This window comes from Ptychodera flava, chromosome 16 (assembly GCF_041260155.1).
Source record: "Ptychodera flava strain L36383 chromosome 16, AS_Pfla_20210202, whole genome shotgun sequence".
Lineage (NCBI taxonomy): Eukaryota > Metazoa > Hemichordata > Enteropneusta > Ptychoderidae > Ptychodera > Ptychodera flava.
In genome coordinates, this window is record NC_091943.1 from 29469999 (window position 1) to 29483688 (window position 13690).

The window sequence follows — 13690 nt, forward strand, 5'->3', positions numbered from 1 at the left end:
GCAGGACCTCAGTGCACAAGCCTTACGAGTATGGCGAGAGTGTCCGGCCTTCGCAACGCCAGGCACTCTCACTATACTCGCAGGGCTAGACCGCGTCGACTGGCACATACAAAACATGTCGATCCCCAATGCAGAAAGCTTCATCTCCACACCGTCCAATATATGGAGCTGACCTCGTTCTGGTTTCTTTTCAGGCTCAACGCCATGCCAGCGCGATCTCGGTCGACTTTTCAATTGTGATTCTCTTTCTTTTTTTAGTCAGACCTGATGGTGGTTCGTTTTATTTTTTGTAGTAGTGAAAGTACTATTTTTGGTTTTGTTTTTAATCATTTCAATATTTTTTGTGTGTGTGCTTGATTTTTTTTTTTGCTTTTTCCCTTATAATCAGCGTTCATTGCACCTTTATATCAAATACACGTGTATGTACGTCAATAAGTATGGGAGTGTGGTATTTCCAATTTTTTGCAAACAGTTTATCTTCTCATTACGGTTTAAAGAGTATTTTACAATTATGTATTACATAACATTCTGCTCTTTTTTGCAGTTATACTTTTCTCGTTTATTTTCTTCCGTAATGCCATTAAATTTTTATTTCAATCGAGAAAGACGGTTGCACGTCATCTTTATCTGTACAGACACATTCAAATATTTAATGACACATATTTTCAAATGAATGCTATTTTAATTTTAAGAAAAAGGTACATTAATAAAATGCAAGACGAAAGAACTTTTTTTTATTATTCATACACGTTTAAGACTTTATTTTGATTTGACAGTTTATTTTTACTCTATGACGATAAATATTTTTGAAACATTTGGCGCGCCGTAGATGGGGATTCCAATACATATGTGTGTATCGCTGGGGAGGGGTAAGCTTGCCGACTGACAAGTTAAATGTCACTGTAACAAATACTTCATTTACCAACACCATTTTAAAGACTTTAAATGGTCAACCAAGTATTCAAGAGGGCTTCGCTTAGACTGCTCATCTGGTACAGGATTTTGAACATTCACACCATAGAAAATTATCTTTTCCGCAGAGGGATAATAAGGGATATAGGAGTCATTTGAATTCCATATGTTAGTAAACATCAGCTAATTCCTTTTTAGGTCGCAAGCTTTGCACGTGGACCACTGATCCCCGTATTTCCGTAGATTTTGATCAAAGAGTAGACAATCAATAATTGGTAAAACGTTGTACACTTCTAAGGGTTGTGAACTTTGAGTGCGTTCCATTGACTTGCACATTATAAGTGCATGCTTAATCTGATAAAGGCATGCTGAACTGGTATTAATGTGTCATGATTTGTTTTCAGAAAAGTGTAGTTATGGTATTACCCCGAAAAGAACACGAACCGTTGCTTATTCAGCATTGTTATTTTTTAGCGTTTATCTTTTCGGTAATCCCATGTTTTCACGTGTTTTGAAGTGAGCGACCATGGGGAAGCTTTCAAAAACTACTCCAGGGAGAAAGTACTCCTCTTTGCGTCAGCCGACGTCTCGTTGAAAGCTGAAATTCATGAATGGGATTTCTTTGAAAGACGTCCTAAACTGTAGCGATTCGGAAACGTCTATAAATTCGTGATGCTCATCGTGATGTGCATACACTGTTGTTTTTATCAAGGATAATTCTCATTCTTTTTAGCTTGATGAGTAATCGCACTTTTTATTGTTTATTTTTTTCTGTTATGTAATATGTACTAAGACGCGTGTGTTGTGCATTTCAAACAATAATATAATAACAGATGAGGTGAGGTTCGTGAGGTGTGGATGATATTAATACCTCTACAAGTAGTACATTATTTATGTTATGTGACATTCATGAGCAGTTTTACTAGTTGTTAGGCCACCGTGACATATCAGTGTAGATCCTTTTGTGTCTGAAGAAGTTGCCCAATGCGTGAACATCACGACGATGAGGCATAAAAAGGAAGTAATTTCAGTCGAGAACAACAGAAGTTGAGACGTTAGGATAAACAGCCAAACAATGATTTAAAAGGATCAATTGAAAACGGGCCTGGGCATCGACAGGGAGATTGTAATTATAATTTGACGGCGCAAACGATGAAAAACTTAACAATATCACTTTCGATTGAACTCATAGATAACAATAACACCAGGCATAAACTTAGATGTATTTTCAGGCTATTGGTAAATTTTAGAATCTTTTGTTAAGTAAACGTAAATCCCCCAAAAAACAGTTAAATATTGCTTACACACATCAAGAATGAAACAATAACAGTCTTAGAACTTCTTGTAAAGTTACCGATATTCATTTCTTTTCTGACAAGGTAACGTATAAATGATAGAAATCAAAAGTTTAAAGTCCCATCCTCTCACTGAACGTAAATTTATATCTCGGCCATGTCGATATGGATCATTCTCTCAAAATTGATATGATACATGCAGTACCATAGAGTTGCATCTACCGTGCGAGACCAGTCTGTTAACCATGTATGACAAAGTGAAAGAAAAAACAATGCGCCTTCCCCATGCCAACTTTCGAAAACAGATGACCCCATCAAGCCAAAGGTGACAAGTTTACACACACACACACACACACACACACACACACAACACACACACACACACACACACACACCACACATATATATATATATATATATATATATATATATATATATATATATATATATATATATTTATATATAATCCCATGGTATTTTTTCTGTTTGACGTCATCGTATACGAGTGTTTTTTCGCGGAGCCGTACAACTTCGAGCCGAAGGCGAGAAGTTGTGCGGCTCCGCGAAAAACACGAGTATACGATGACGTCAAACAGAGAAAAATACCATGGGATTATATATTTATCACATGAACAGTCTTCTTATTTTTCTTTTGACGTAGATGGATCAAAATTATCGTAACAAATTGCATGAATTTCGTCGCGATTTGTGTTTTACTTACGCGGATTACTTTCATTTAAAGAGTAAGCGGCCCGTCACCCAGGAGATACTTTCATTCATAAATCCCATCAAGCTGAAATTTGCTACATTACAGGTTATCTCCACCAACCAGACGTACGGATTCGGTCACGTGAACGTGTCAATCATTGTCTCGCGCTGTATCGATGCCAAGACAAGTTGGCCAGCGGCGGACATAGCTTTCACCGTGGCCGTGCTAGCGACGGATAACCATAGTATTCAGAGTTACTTTATATTTACAATTATATTTATGAAGTAAATGAGACGACACGATCGAAACAGTAATTCTCATTCCCAGAGATGCCGTGGCTTTCAAAATATCACACAAGTTTACGACCTTTGCGAGCGCGAAAGATTCCGTTCGATGACACACTCATTGCATGTAGGTGCCCACAGCGTTGCCGTCACCGGTCTCTGCCGTGCCGGTGTCAACTCGTCAATCCCTATCTCGGTCATCAATGTTTTCGTCTTACGAACTTTGATGTTTGCATTGACACATATCTCGTCCATGGATACATCCTAATTTTGTTGACGGAAACTCTGTTTTGAGTGTTGTCTGAGTCAACTTTCGAAGTACAGGAAGTACATGGGATTCCACAGCGCTGCACACAGCTCGACAGCTTGTGTCGTCACAGCATTATACCGCGCTGCAAGTTTGATTCCGAGCGAGACTTTACGGAGTTTTTGTGTGATTAAGGAAATTGATCGTTGTTAGTCGAATGACTTTAGGCTTGTGCCTCCTATGTCGCTTTCCCGTAGATTATACTATACTCATTTATTCAGTTTGAGGTGTAGGTTTCGGTTTTATCGCCAACCGGGATCGCCAGGTACGACGTCCACACGACTCGACTGGAGCCGAGACGTTATAATACTGACCTAATAAAATAACGATCGTCGGTATCTCCATTCGATTCTCGGGAAAAGCTATTGTTTTAGCGACTTGAAATTTCGTTGGACAAATATGCCTTCTATGTTTCCATGTCTGGATCATTATCGGTCACCTTTTTGTAAAAATAACGTGCGAGCTAGCACGGCATCGATCACAACAAATCTGTTCGTATCGCGACGTATGACAACGGTACCATGAAAGAAAAAAGTTCCGGTTGATGACGTACAACAGGGGTAATTCGGATTTCTTATCCGTCCTGTTCTACGTCACACAGGTGGGAATTCGGGCCAGTTCATGTGATAAATATATATATATATATATATATATATATATATATATATATATATATATATTATATATATATATATATATAATATACTTCAGATGTCATTGACTGGTATAAGAGAATACGGAATAAGTCAAAATGTAAATTCATTACATTGTCAACTTCTATCCCTCTATCTCGGAAGATCTCTAACGCAAATCGCTTGATTTTGCGAGGGACTACACTTCGATTTCTGATGAAGTGGTTGATAACATAATGCAATGAATACCCTTCTCTTTGACGATATATTACCCTGGATTAAAAGACAGAATGAGAATTTATTCGATGTCGCAATGGAGAGCTTCAACGATGCTGAGATATCCGACTTGGTGGGTCTGTATAGCACACTCACCAAGAAATATGATAGAGATCATTATACCAGGATGACGGAATATCACAGCCAGCAGGGCAGAAAAGATCAAAAAGGAAATCACAAAGGGATTTGGTGACATTGGTCTAAGATCACAATTGAGACAAACGAGAAAATAACAAACTTCTTGGATGTGGCATTTAATCTGAACGACGGCAAGTTCTATTCGCATCGTAAACCAAACGACCAAACAATGTATGTCCATAAGCAGTCTTATAGCCTGATTCTGTCAAAATGTTTACCCAGCAGTTGATGTGTTTGAGGATTAAAATTGTTGCTCAGGACGACTTATCAGGTGTGGCTGGGTTTTTTGTGAGCGGGTGATAAGTGATTAACTACTGAAAGAAAACTTGGAAGCGGGTGATAAATGATTAAGTACTGAAACAAAACCACAGAGGTGTTAATGGGAAAGACGACCTGAAATAATACACACGACCTAATACCTGCGTGGTGCAAACTACTCAAAGTAGTTCAAGAAACCTCGCGATTCACACTACCGTCATAAGAACTTCCAGTACAAGGACGTGATATTATCATAAGATTCGGATGTAAATTTTTACCTAAACTTTGAGTTTTCAGAGTTAGATGATTGATGATACATGGGTTACAAAAGGATTTCTTGACTCATTGACTGTCAGAGACTCAATTGCATGTAGCTGGACGGCTATAAGTCGGTCATCACCGGCTTGAAACACATTAGTATTTTGTTCGCAATCTATCCATAGACCGTACGCTCTATGATTTATTGATAATAAGGAATGAAGAGAACTTGATAACCGGTTTATGCATGGTAAATTTTTCCCTAAATTTGAAACGTGTCAATGTCATGGTGGTCTAATGGGCAAGTTACGTGGCCCGAAAACAAAACATTAAAAATCGTAAGCAGTGTGACACGAGTGATAAACGCAAGATGTGATAAGTCGATGTCATGGTGGTTTGATGGGAAAAATTAGGTTGCCTGAAAACAAAATATTTTAATCGTAAGCACTGTCTGTCACGAGTGATAAACGCTAATCTTGGATTCCGCGCTGTCTGACAGGAGTGATAAACGCTAATCCTGGGTTCCTGTTAGCTCGACGGCTATAAGTAGGTTATCGCCCGCTTGAAACGTAAAACAACTCGGCTCCGCCTCGTTGTTTACGTTTCAAGCGGGCGATAACCTACACTTATCACCCGCCAACTTAGACTCTCTCAGAGCCCCTCGCCGGCTTCACCTCCATGTAATACCGCCCTCAGAAGGTGAGCCTAGCAAAGCTCGGCTCAGCAAGCCGGCGTTCCGCGACTCTATAACCCGGCTGGCTCGTTTAAGCCTCGCTTGCTAGAAAGACATTCATCATACTTTCTTCACATGTCTTTCTTTCACCGTCGAAATGCACTGAGCGTCGCCAATGACCTTTCATATATCACATTACGTTTGATTTGTGGCTGCTATATTGACATGGTATATATTTGCACCCAGATAGCATTATTATACTACAATATTAATGCGTTGTGGCAGCTCGTACTAGGTCATGACCCCTTACCTTGCCAACGACGCTTCGCGAAAACAAACATGGTGGCGTTCAGCCTGTAGTATGTGGCGTTATAGGTTCTATGTGGCTATCCTACATGCCCTCTGTTTACCAAAAACCTGAAAGATATCATTTGGTGAGAGGAGTAACAGGATACATATAAGAAGGAGGTAATGGTATGAAATATTACTGTTCATTTGTCATTTATCAGTTTTTTCGAAGAAAACAGTCGAAATCTGTTAATTGCCAATCCAAATCCTCTTCATTAGTTTAATATTGCTACTGATCACCACTGCAATGCCGAGGATTATCGCCTTGACTAAACAGCACTCAACAGTGTTGTTGGCAGCATGGGGTAAAACAACAACGAACGCACCAGCAAGGTATAACAGAAGGCTTGCTGGAGCGTTCGTGGTTGACTTTGTCAAAGTTAATCCGGTGATAATCTGGCGACAGCGTCCACAGATTAGTAATTTACCCTTCCTTGCTTTGGCGCATTAGGCGAACAAACGCATCAGATAAAGACGCAACACAGTGACAAAACTTCGCGTAAGATTGTCAAAGGACAAATACGTGACACCGCGACGGAGAAAAAGAAATCGTTACTAAAGCAGTGCTAACATAAGACCAAGACATCAAAGGTTGGTAGTATAAATCTTTATTGGCAATACTTATCACAGTCAAGTGTATTAAAATAAAATAAACAATAGCAAGGAGAAACCTGTACTGACACCCCTACTCTGGGTTCGGACATTTCTACAACCTCCTATGAATACAGACCAATTGAGACATTATGTTTTCGATCGTGAAAAATTGTGAAATGTATTGTGAAATTATTGTGAAAGAGATCTTTGAACTCCACCGTAGTCTCAGTCTCGCCTTAGCTTCACTCCGGTATAATTATCATACCAAAGTGCGCCGCGAGCGGTAGAAAGTGTGACTCAGCATCGAGTCGCGAAGCGGCGAGGGCGAGTCGAGTCGTGAAAAGAATTGTCGAAGAGTTCCAACCCTCCTTACCGCTCTCTAGACAACGACCTGTCGGGACCTGGCAGGGAATACTTCTGGTCTGCTTCTGAAGCTATACGTCATATATTGCAGTGGCTGTCACACTCTATGAATTTCAATAAATTAGGGCAAAGCAGAAACAATCCCAGTAACTGGCAGAAGTCGAGGTGATGAGATCTATTTTCGAGATAATATTTAACAATTTTATCAATAATCTCGATGGAAAATGGGAATGGATCACTTTATTTATATGTGAAAAGTCGGCTTCAAAAAGTCGCTGCTTGGCTTTCAAAGAAATGTTACTTGCCATGTATTGAATTTCGTCAATGTGACAGCATAATACCATCAACAAAAAGTACTGCACCCGTGTGCTGCTGACGTATCGACAAACTTTCACTTTGTTTTGCATGTTTCTTATTTTCGGATATCTTTCTAACACAACTGGCCGAAAGCCAATTGTGTTATTGTGGTTGGGTTGACCCAAGTCGGACAGTGAAAATTTCCGTAAACGACAAAAAGTCAAAACCATTAAATAGACTGCATTGATGTTTGGTACAGATTTTCAGACGGTGTCGAAGATTTCAATTGTTAAAACGGAGCCAAACAGAGCAGCTCTTAGATAGTTTTTGGAAATTGAATTGAATTGAATTGAATTGAATTTATTTCACCAGATGAAAATATATATATACATGTCAAGTAAGTAAACTTATCAAAAATCTGGTGAGGTCACGGAAATAGTTCGATCAGAACTAGTCTAGTCCGTGACCCAGACAACTTAGTATACATATACACAAGTATGTAACTGCGAAAGACATGTAAATAAATGTACAAGAATTGCACTAATGCATAGACTATCTATAACTGTACATATAATTGAAAAATGATATTTACATTAAATATAACTGAAAAGTAATAATTATACAAGAAAATCATGCAAAAACTGTTCAATTTGTGAGAAGGTGAGTTTTTAAGATAGTTTTGAATGTATATCTGTTTGTTGTATTTTTTATGTAGTTAGGTAGAGAATTCCAGTGGCTGGTGGCTGCATATTTTACATCATGTTTACTTTGTGAAAGGTTGACTTTGGGTAAAGGAAAGTTGTCTTGAGTAGCGAATCGGGTTGGGTAGTCATGCGGTATGGTCTGTAATAACGACTTTTATCTTGAGCAAATCGGTTATTTAGTAAATCAAAGGTAAAAAGACAAGTGTGGAGTTTACAGAGTTGGTGGACGTCTAAAATACCAAGTTTCTTAAATAAAGGACCAGTATGAGCGTTAAAATCGGAAAAAGTGATGAGACGTGTAATTTTCTTCTGTAACAAAAGTATTGGCTCCAGGAAAGTCGAGAAAGTGTTACCCCAGATTTCGATACAATAAGTTATGTGTGGAAGAATGAGCGAGTTGTATAACAGTAAGAGAATAGATTTAGGCACATAATGTCGGAGATGTGAAATGATTCCTATTTTGGGGGCAATAGCTTTAACGACTTTTTGGATATGTAATTTCCAATTAATGTTTTGATCAAGTGTAACCCCAAGATAAGTTGCCAATGACACATTCTCAATTTGATGGTTTCCAATGTACAAATTACCTGCTACCTGCTATATTCACCGTTTTACGCTGGGTTTTGATAATCATGTAGTTTGTTTTCTCGACATTGATTGTAAGTTTATTTGCTTGACACCAGTCACAAACTTTTTGGAAATCTGAGTTTATTTGCACGAGATTAATGTCATTGGCTTTGATGTACTTGAATAAATTAGTGTCATCTGCAAAAACAAAAAGTCGAAACTGGAAAGAGTTTGAGGAATTTGCGATGTCATTAATATACACTAAAAATAAAATTGGGCCAAGAATCGATCCTTGTGGGACACCACACTGTATCTGGTTGTATGATGATGAAACATTGTTGATGCTGACGTATTGCTGCCGATTTATTAAGTAGTTTTTAAACCATTGTAATGCAATGCCTCTGATACCATAATGTTCTAGTTTACGGATCAGGATATCGTGATTTATGGCATCAAACGCTTTCTTAAAGTCAATAAAAATACCAAAAGTTAGGAACCCGTTATCTAAATTGTCATGTATGTCGGAGACCAGGTCTGAAAGGGCCAATTTTGTATTATAATTTTTGCGAAAACCAAATTGTGTATCCAAAAGATGCTTTGTTTCGAGATATCTAATGAATTGCTTGTTTACGATGGATTCAATAATTTTGCTAAATGTTGGTAAAATTGAAATTGGTCTATAATTGCTTACATCTTCGGCAGCTCCTTTTTTATAAAGTGGGATTATTTTAGCTATTTTCAATGAATTGGGGAAAATTCCTTGGCTCAATGAACAGTTGATAATGTGGCTAAAAGGGCGAGAAATAATATTTGCAGCATGTAAAATTAGTTTGGGGTGAATGTTGTCATGGCCAACAGCTTTTCGGGGGTCAAGAAGTCTAATTTCATTGAGAACATCCTGTTCAGAAATTGGGTGGAAAAAGAAAGAATTTGGATAGTTACCACTCAAATACTGTGCAAAGTTAGTGACAGATGTGATATTAGAAGCGAGACTTGGACCAATATTTGTGAAAAACTCATTAAACTCATTCGCAATATCACTACTTTCTGTCAGAATACTATTGTTAGGGGCTTTGGAAATTATTTTTCGGGGGCACAAATTATTTGTAGTTTTGTTCAACATCTCATTGATCACCTGCCATGTTTTATTTGTGTTACCATGGGCAAACTTAAATTTATTCATATAATATGATTTCTTCGCTGACTTGAGAAGCTTTGTCAAAACATTCCTGTACTTTTTGTAATGTGTTTTATAATCTATGTTGTGGGGATTGTTTTTCATTTTTGTACACAGAACAGAATTGGCAAGGCCTTTAGAAAGCCAAGGCTTGCAACTACGTTTGGTATTCTTGGTGGTTTTGGTTTTGACATGCTTTGATGCAATATTATAAAAAATGTTGTAAAAGGCTGTATACGCACAATTAGGGTCAATACAATCGTATACAGTTTGCCAAGATACAGCATTCAAGTCAGCTAGGAAAGCATCTGGATTGTAGTTCTTAAAATCAAAAAAATGGGCTGAGTTGGTGGGTTTCATTGTATGTTTGAGATTGTTTATAATACAAAATATTGGATAGTGATCTGTGATGTCTGATTGAATTATACCACAGTCAATAAAGTAACCCCTGATGTTTGTAAGGCAGTGATCAATGATTGTACTTGAATTGTCAGTAACACGAGTGGCAGTGTTAATGATCTGGTAGAAATTGTACGAATTTAGAAGGGCATTATAATGGGTAGCAGATGAATTGTCAGTGGAAGTGTCAATGTTCACATCACCAAGAATTATGCAAGGTTTATTTGAAGCAGACAGCTGGTCAAGACATGAATCTAGGCTAGAGAGGAATTCAGCATGGAGTGTACCCGGTTTCCTGTAAATGACAGCTATAATTACCACTTTGTTATTAATGACGGTCTCCACAAGGACCGATTCACAGTGCAAATATTAAAGGTGTTAATTCGGGTAAAGGATAAAGAATTATGAACATAAAGAGCTACACCCCCCCTTCGAATTTTCCCGGTCAGAAGTAATGAGCTGGTATGATGGTAAACTATGAAGAGATGAATCGGAGTTGTAATTCAACCAAGTCTCTGATAAACCCAAAAAATGAAATTGAAATCAAGACTATTCATGAAAGACACAAGATCATCATAGTGCTTTGCTAACGACCTAATATTAAAATGTAAGAAAGACAGTGAATTGTGAAACTTTGTTGTACCTTCAATAAACTGGTCGACGGAGTGGGAGTGACAGTTTGTGTTGACTGGCAAAGAGTTTAAGTTGAGGTTCATCGAAATGTTATTGAGTTCATTGATGAGACGGGCTTCTTTAGACGATTCTGCAGAGATCTTTGGAGGTGGCTATGTGGATTGCCGGGTCATCAGTTGTCTTTCTTGTGTAGATCTTCCCATTGTTTGTCCATATGAATTTCCACTGTTTGGCGGTGCGTAGCTGGTTGGTCTGATAGAATAGCTGTTTATTTGTCGGTGTTAAGTTTTCGTTGATGAAAATCCGATAATTGGTGGCAGCTCCGATGTGACGAGCAGTCTTGTCCTTCAATAATTTCTTTGAAGAGTATATTTTGTTGCGGATGGTGCGTCGGACGAACTTGACAATGATGGGTGCCGGCTGATGTTGATCTTGGCTGTTACGACGTGTTCGCCGAGGTAGACGATGTGATATGTCAATGTCATCTGATGATATTCTGACGCCTGCAGCCGCCGCAACTTTCACCACAATGTCATCTGTGTTTTCGTTATCTTGTTGTGGTATTCCGGATATTTCAAGATTGTTTCTACGTGTGTATTGCTGGAGATCGTTGAGTTCTATTGTCGTTTTGGTGAGTTGTTCTTTTAGATCTTTGTTTTCACCCGTCAGAATTTGCAACTGTTTGTTGAATTCATCAAACGAGTTACTCACATATGTGACGCTTTTCTGTAGATCTTGCAATTTGTCTTCCATGCCCAAGACCTTGTCCATTTTGACTGTTAGTGTGCGTAGGGCGGCTTGTATATCTTCCAGCTTCGAATCTCCCATTGTTTGACTCGCCCTTTGTTCGTCATGGTCAAAGTCAATGTCGGCAGCCATCTTGGCCGGGGTAGCACTTGGCGGTGAAACCGAATGTCTTTGCATCGTTTGCAGAGATGAAGATCACCTTGACACAGTCTTGCATGTGACTTGTTACAGTCTTGACACTTCATGCTTACAGTAAGCAGAAGTAAACATCAAATTACGTATAGAAACCTTGTGAAAAGGAGTTGTTTGCAGGAGCAGTGTTCACACACGTTTTTATGCAGTTACGTCACTCGCTATCGAAATTGCTAACCCCATTTCAACTAATTGATTTTTAGAGGTCTTGCATATATGTATTTTTGGAAGATACACCAATCCTGCATTTTGGACTGTTTTATGAGTTGTGGCACAGAAATGTGGTTTTGATGAATGTTAGAAATATACAGGATAGTTGATTCGAAGTATCAGAGATTTTCATGCTCTTTTGATAATAAAATTGATAAAAACAACATATTTAATGTTTTAGATTTCTCACATTTGTTATGACCCTTTGCATGTGTCATCTGACTTCATCACATAACTACCAACTGGACCTGTTTACTGGAGCATTGATTTAAAGACAAAGATCGTTTTATTAGTCCCCACGGACACCGTCCGGGGGACTTATAGGTTTGGTCATGTCCGTGCGTGCGTGCGTGCGTGCGTGCGTCTGTCCGTGCGTCCTTCCGTCCGTTCACGCGGATATCTCAGACATGCCCTGGTCAATTTCTTTCAAACTTTGCACAAGGATAGTACCCTACCCCATACAGATGCACGTCGATTTGTTTCACAATGTGATCAAATTTGGTCGTGTTAGAGGACTTTTTAGTTTACACCTCCATAGACTCCCATGTATAAGGCAGTTCTCCATAGACTCCCATGTATAAGGCAGTTCTACAAAGACTCCCATGTATAAGTCAGTTCTCCTTAGACTCCCATGTATAAGGCCAAGAAAAATAAAAATTTAGTTTCTCATCGTATTCATATTGCAAAAAGGATGCAGTGACACAGTTTTTAGTCCCAACGGATGAAGTCCAGGGGGCTTATAGATTGGGTCATGTCCGTCCGTTCGTCCATCCATTCGTCCATCAGTTCACGCAAATATCTCAGATATTTTGACAACATTTCACGTGACCTCGTTGACCTTTGACCTCAAATATACATATTTGTCCATAACTCAGTAACCACAAGTGCTACACCCTTCATATATGGTATGATGGGACACTTTATGACGCCACATATTGTACCTCATTATCTAATTTTGTGCGAGCCAATAGAGCTAGAGGTCTGATTCTGGTAACTTAGCAATACAATTTCTTTGACAAAATGTTATGTGACCTCAATGACCTTTGACCTGATATATACATATTTGTCCATAACTCAGTAACCACAAGTGGTACACCTTTCATATTTGGTATGATGGGAGACCTTATGACGCCACATACTGTACCTCATTAATTATGCACATATCTAATTCTGAGCAAGCCAATAGAGCTGGATGTCTGATTTTTGGTATATAGGGATAACTATAGGATAGAAGTTTTTTGACAAAATGTCATGTGACCTCGATGACCTTTTACCTAAAATATACGTTTATGTCAATAAATAAGTAACCACAAGTGCTATGTCCTTTATATTTAGTAGGATGGGAGACCTTATGACAACACACGCTTTACCTCATTAATTATGCACACATCTAATTCTGGGCAAGCGAATAGAGCTAGAGGTCTGATTTTTGGCATATAGGGATTAATTAGCAATACAATTTTTTTCCAAAATGTCACGTGACCTCGATGACCTTTGACCTTGATTATACATATATATGCATAACTCAGTAACAACAAGTTCTATACCCTCCAATTTTGATAGGATATTAGACCTTAAGATGTCACATCTTGTACCTCATTTATTATGCGCATATGTATTTCATGGCTGGCCATACAGCTAGAGGTCTGATCTTTTTTCCCGATTTAGAACCATAACTTAGACATGCCTCATGTGTTTCAAATTGGGAACAACGACA

The 13690-nt window shown here is 38.5% G+C and overlaps 2 protein-coding genes across 4 annotated transcripts in view; one reads left to right on the top strand and one right to left on the bottom strand.

The window, feature by feature from the left end:
- Positions 1 to 13690, top strand: part of LOC139114503 (TNF receptor-associated factor 2-like) — a 137422-nt gene that overhangs the window by 52575 nt on the left and 71157 nt on the right. The window contains exons 1-2 of one of the 3 annotated variants that reach the window (XM_070676286.1): positions 6065 to 6210; positions 6542 to 6681. The exons of the other annotated variants lie outside the window; for them this stretch is intronic. The gene's annotated coding sequence lies outside the window, so the exon portion shown is untranslated. Of the gene's footprint in view, positions 1 to 6064; positions 6211 to 6541; positions 6682 to 13690 lie in introns of those variants that run through there. 3 annotated transcript variants of the gene reach the window in all.
- LOC139113976 (uncharacterized) lies at positions 10945 to 11703 on the bottom strand. Its single transcript, XM_070675449.1, has one exon. The coding sequence runs from the start codon at positions 11701 to 11703 to the stop codon at positions 10945 to 10947; it is 759 nt and encodes a 252-aa protein (XP_070531550.1).

What these genes read in the sequence shown, in the direction of transcription:
- LOC139113976 (XM_070675449.1), bottom strand. Translation starts at nt 11,703, where the DNA reads ATGGCTGCCGACATTGACTTTGACCATGACGAACAAAGGGCGAGTCAA.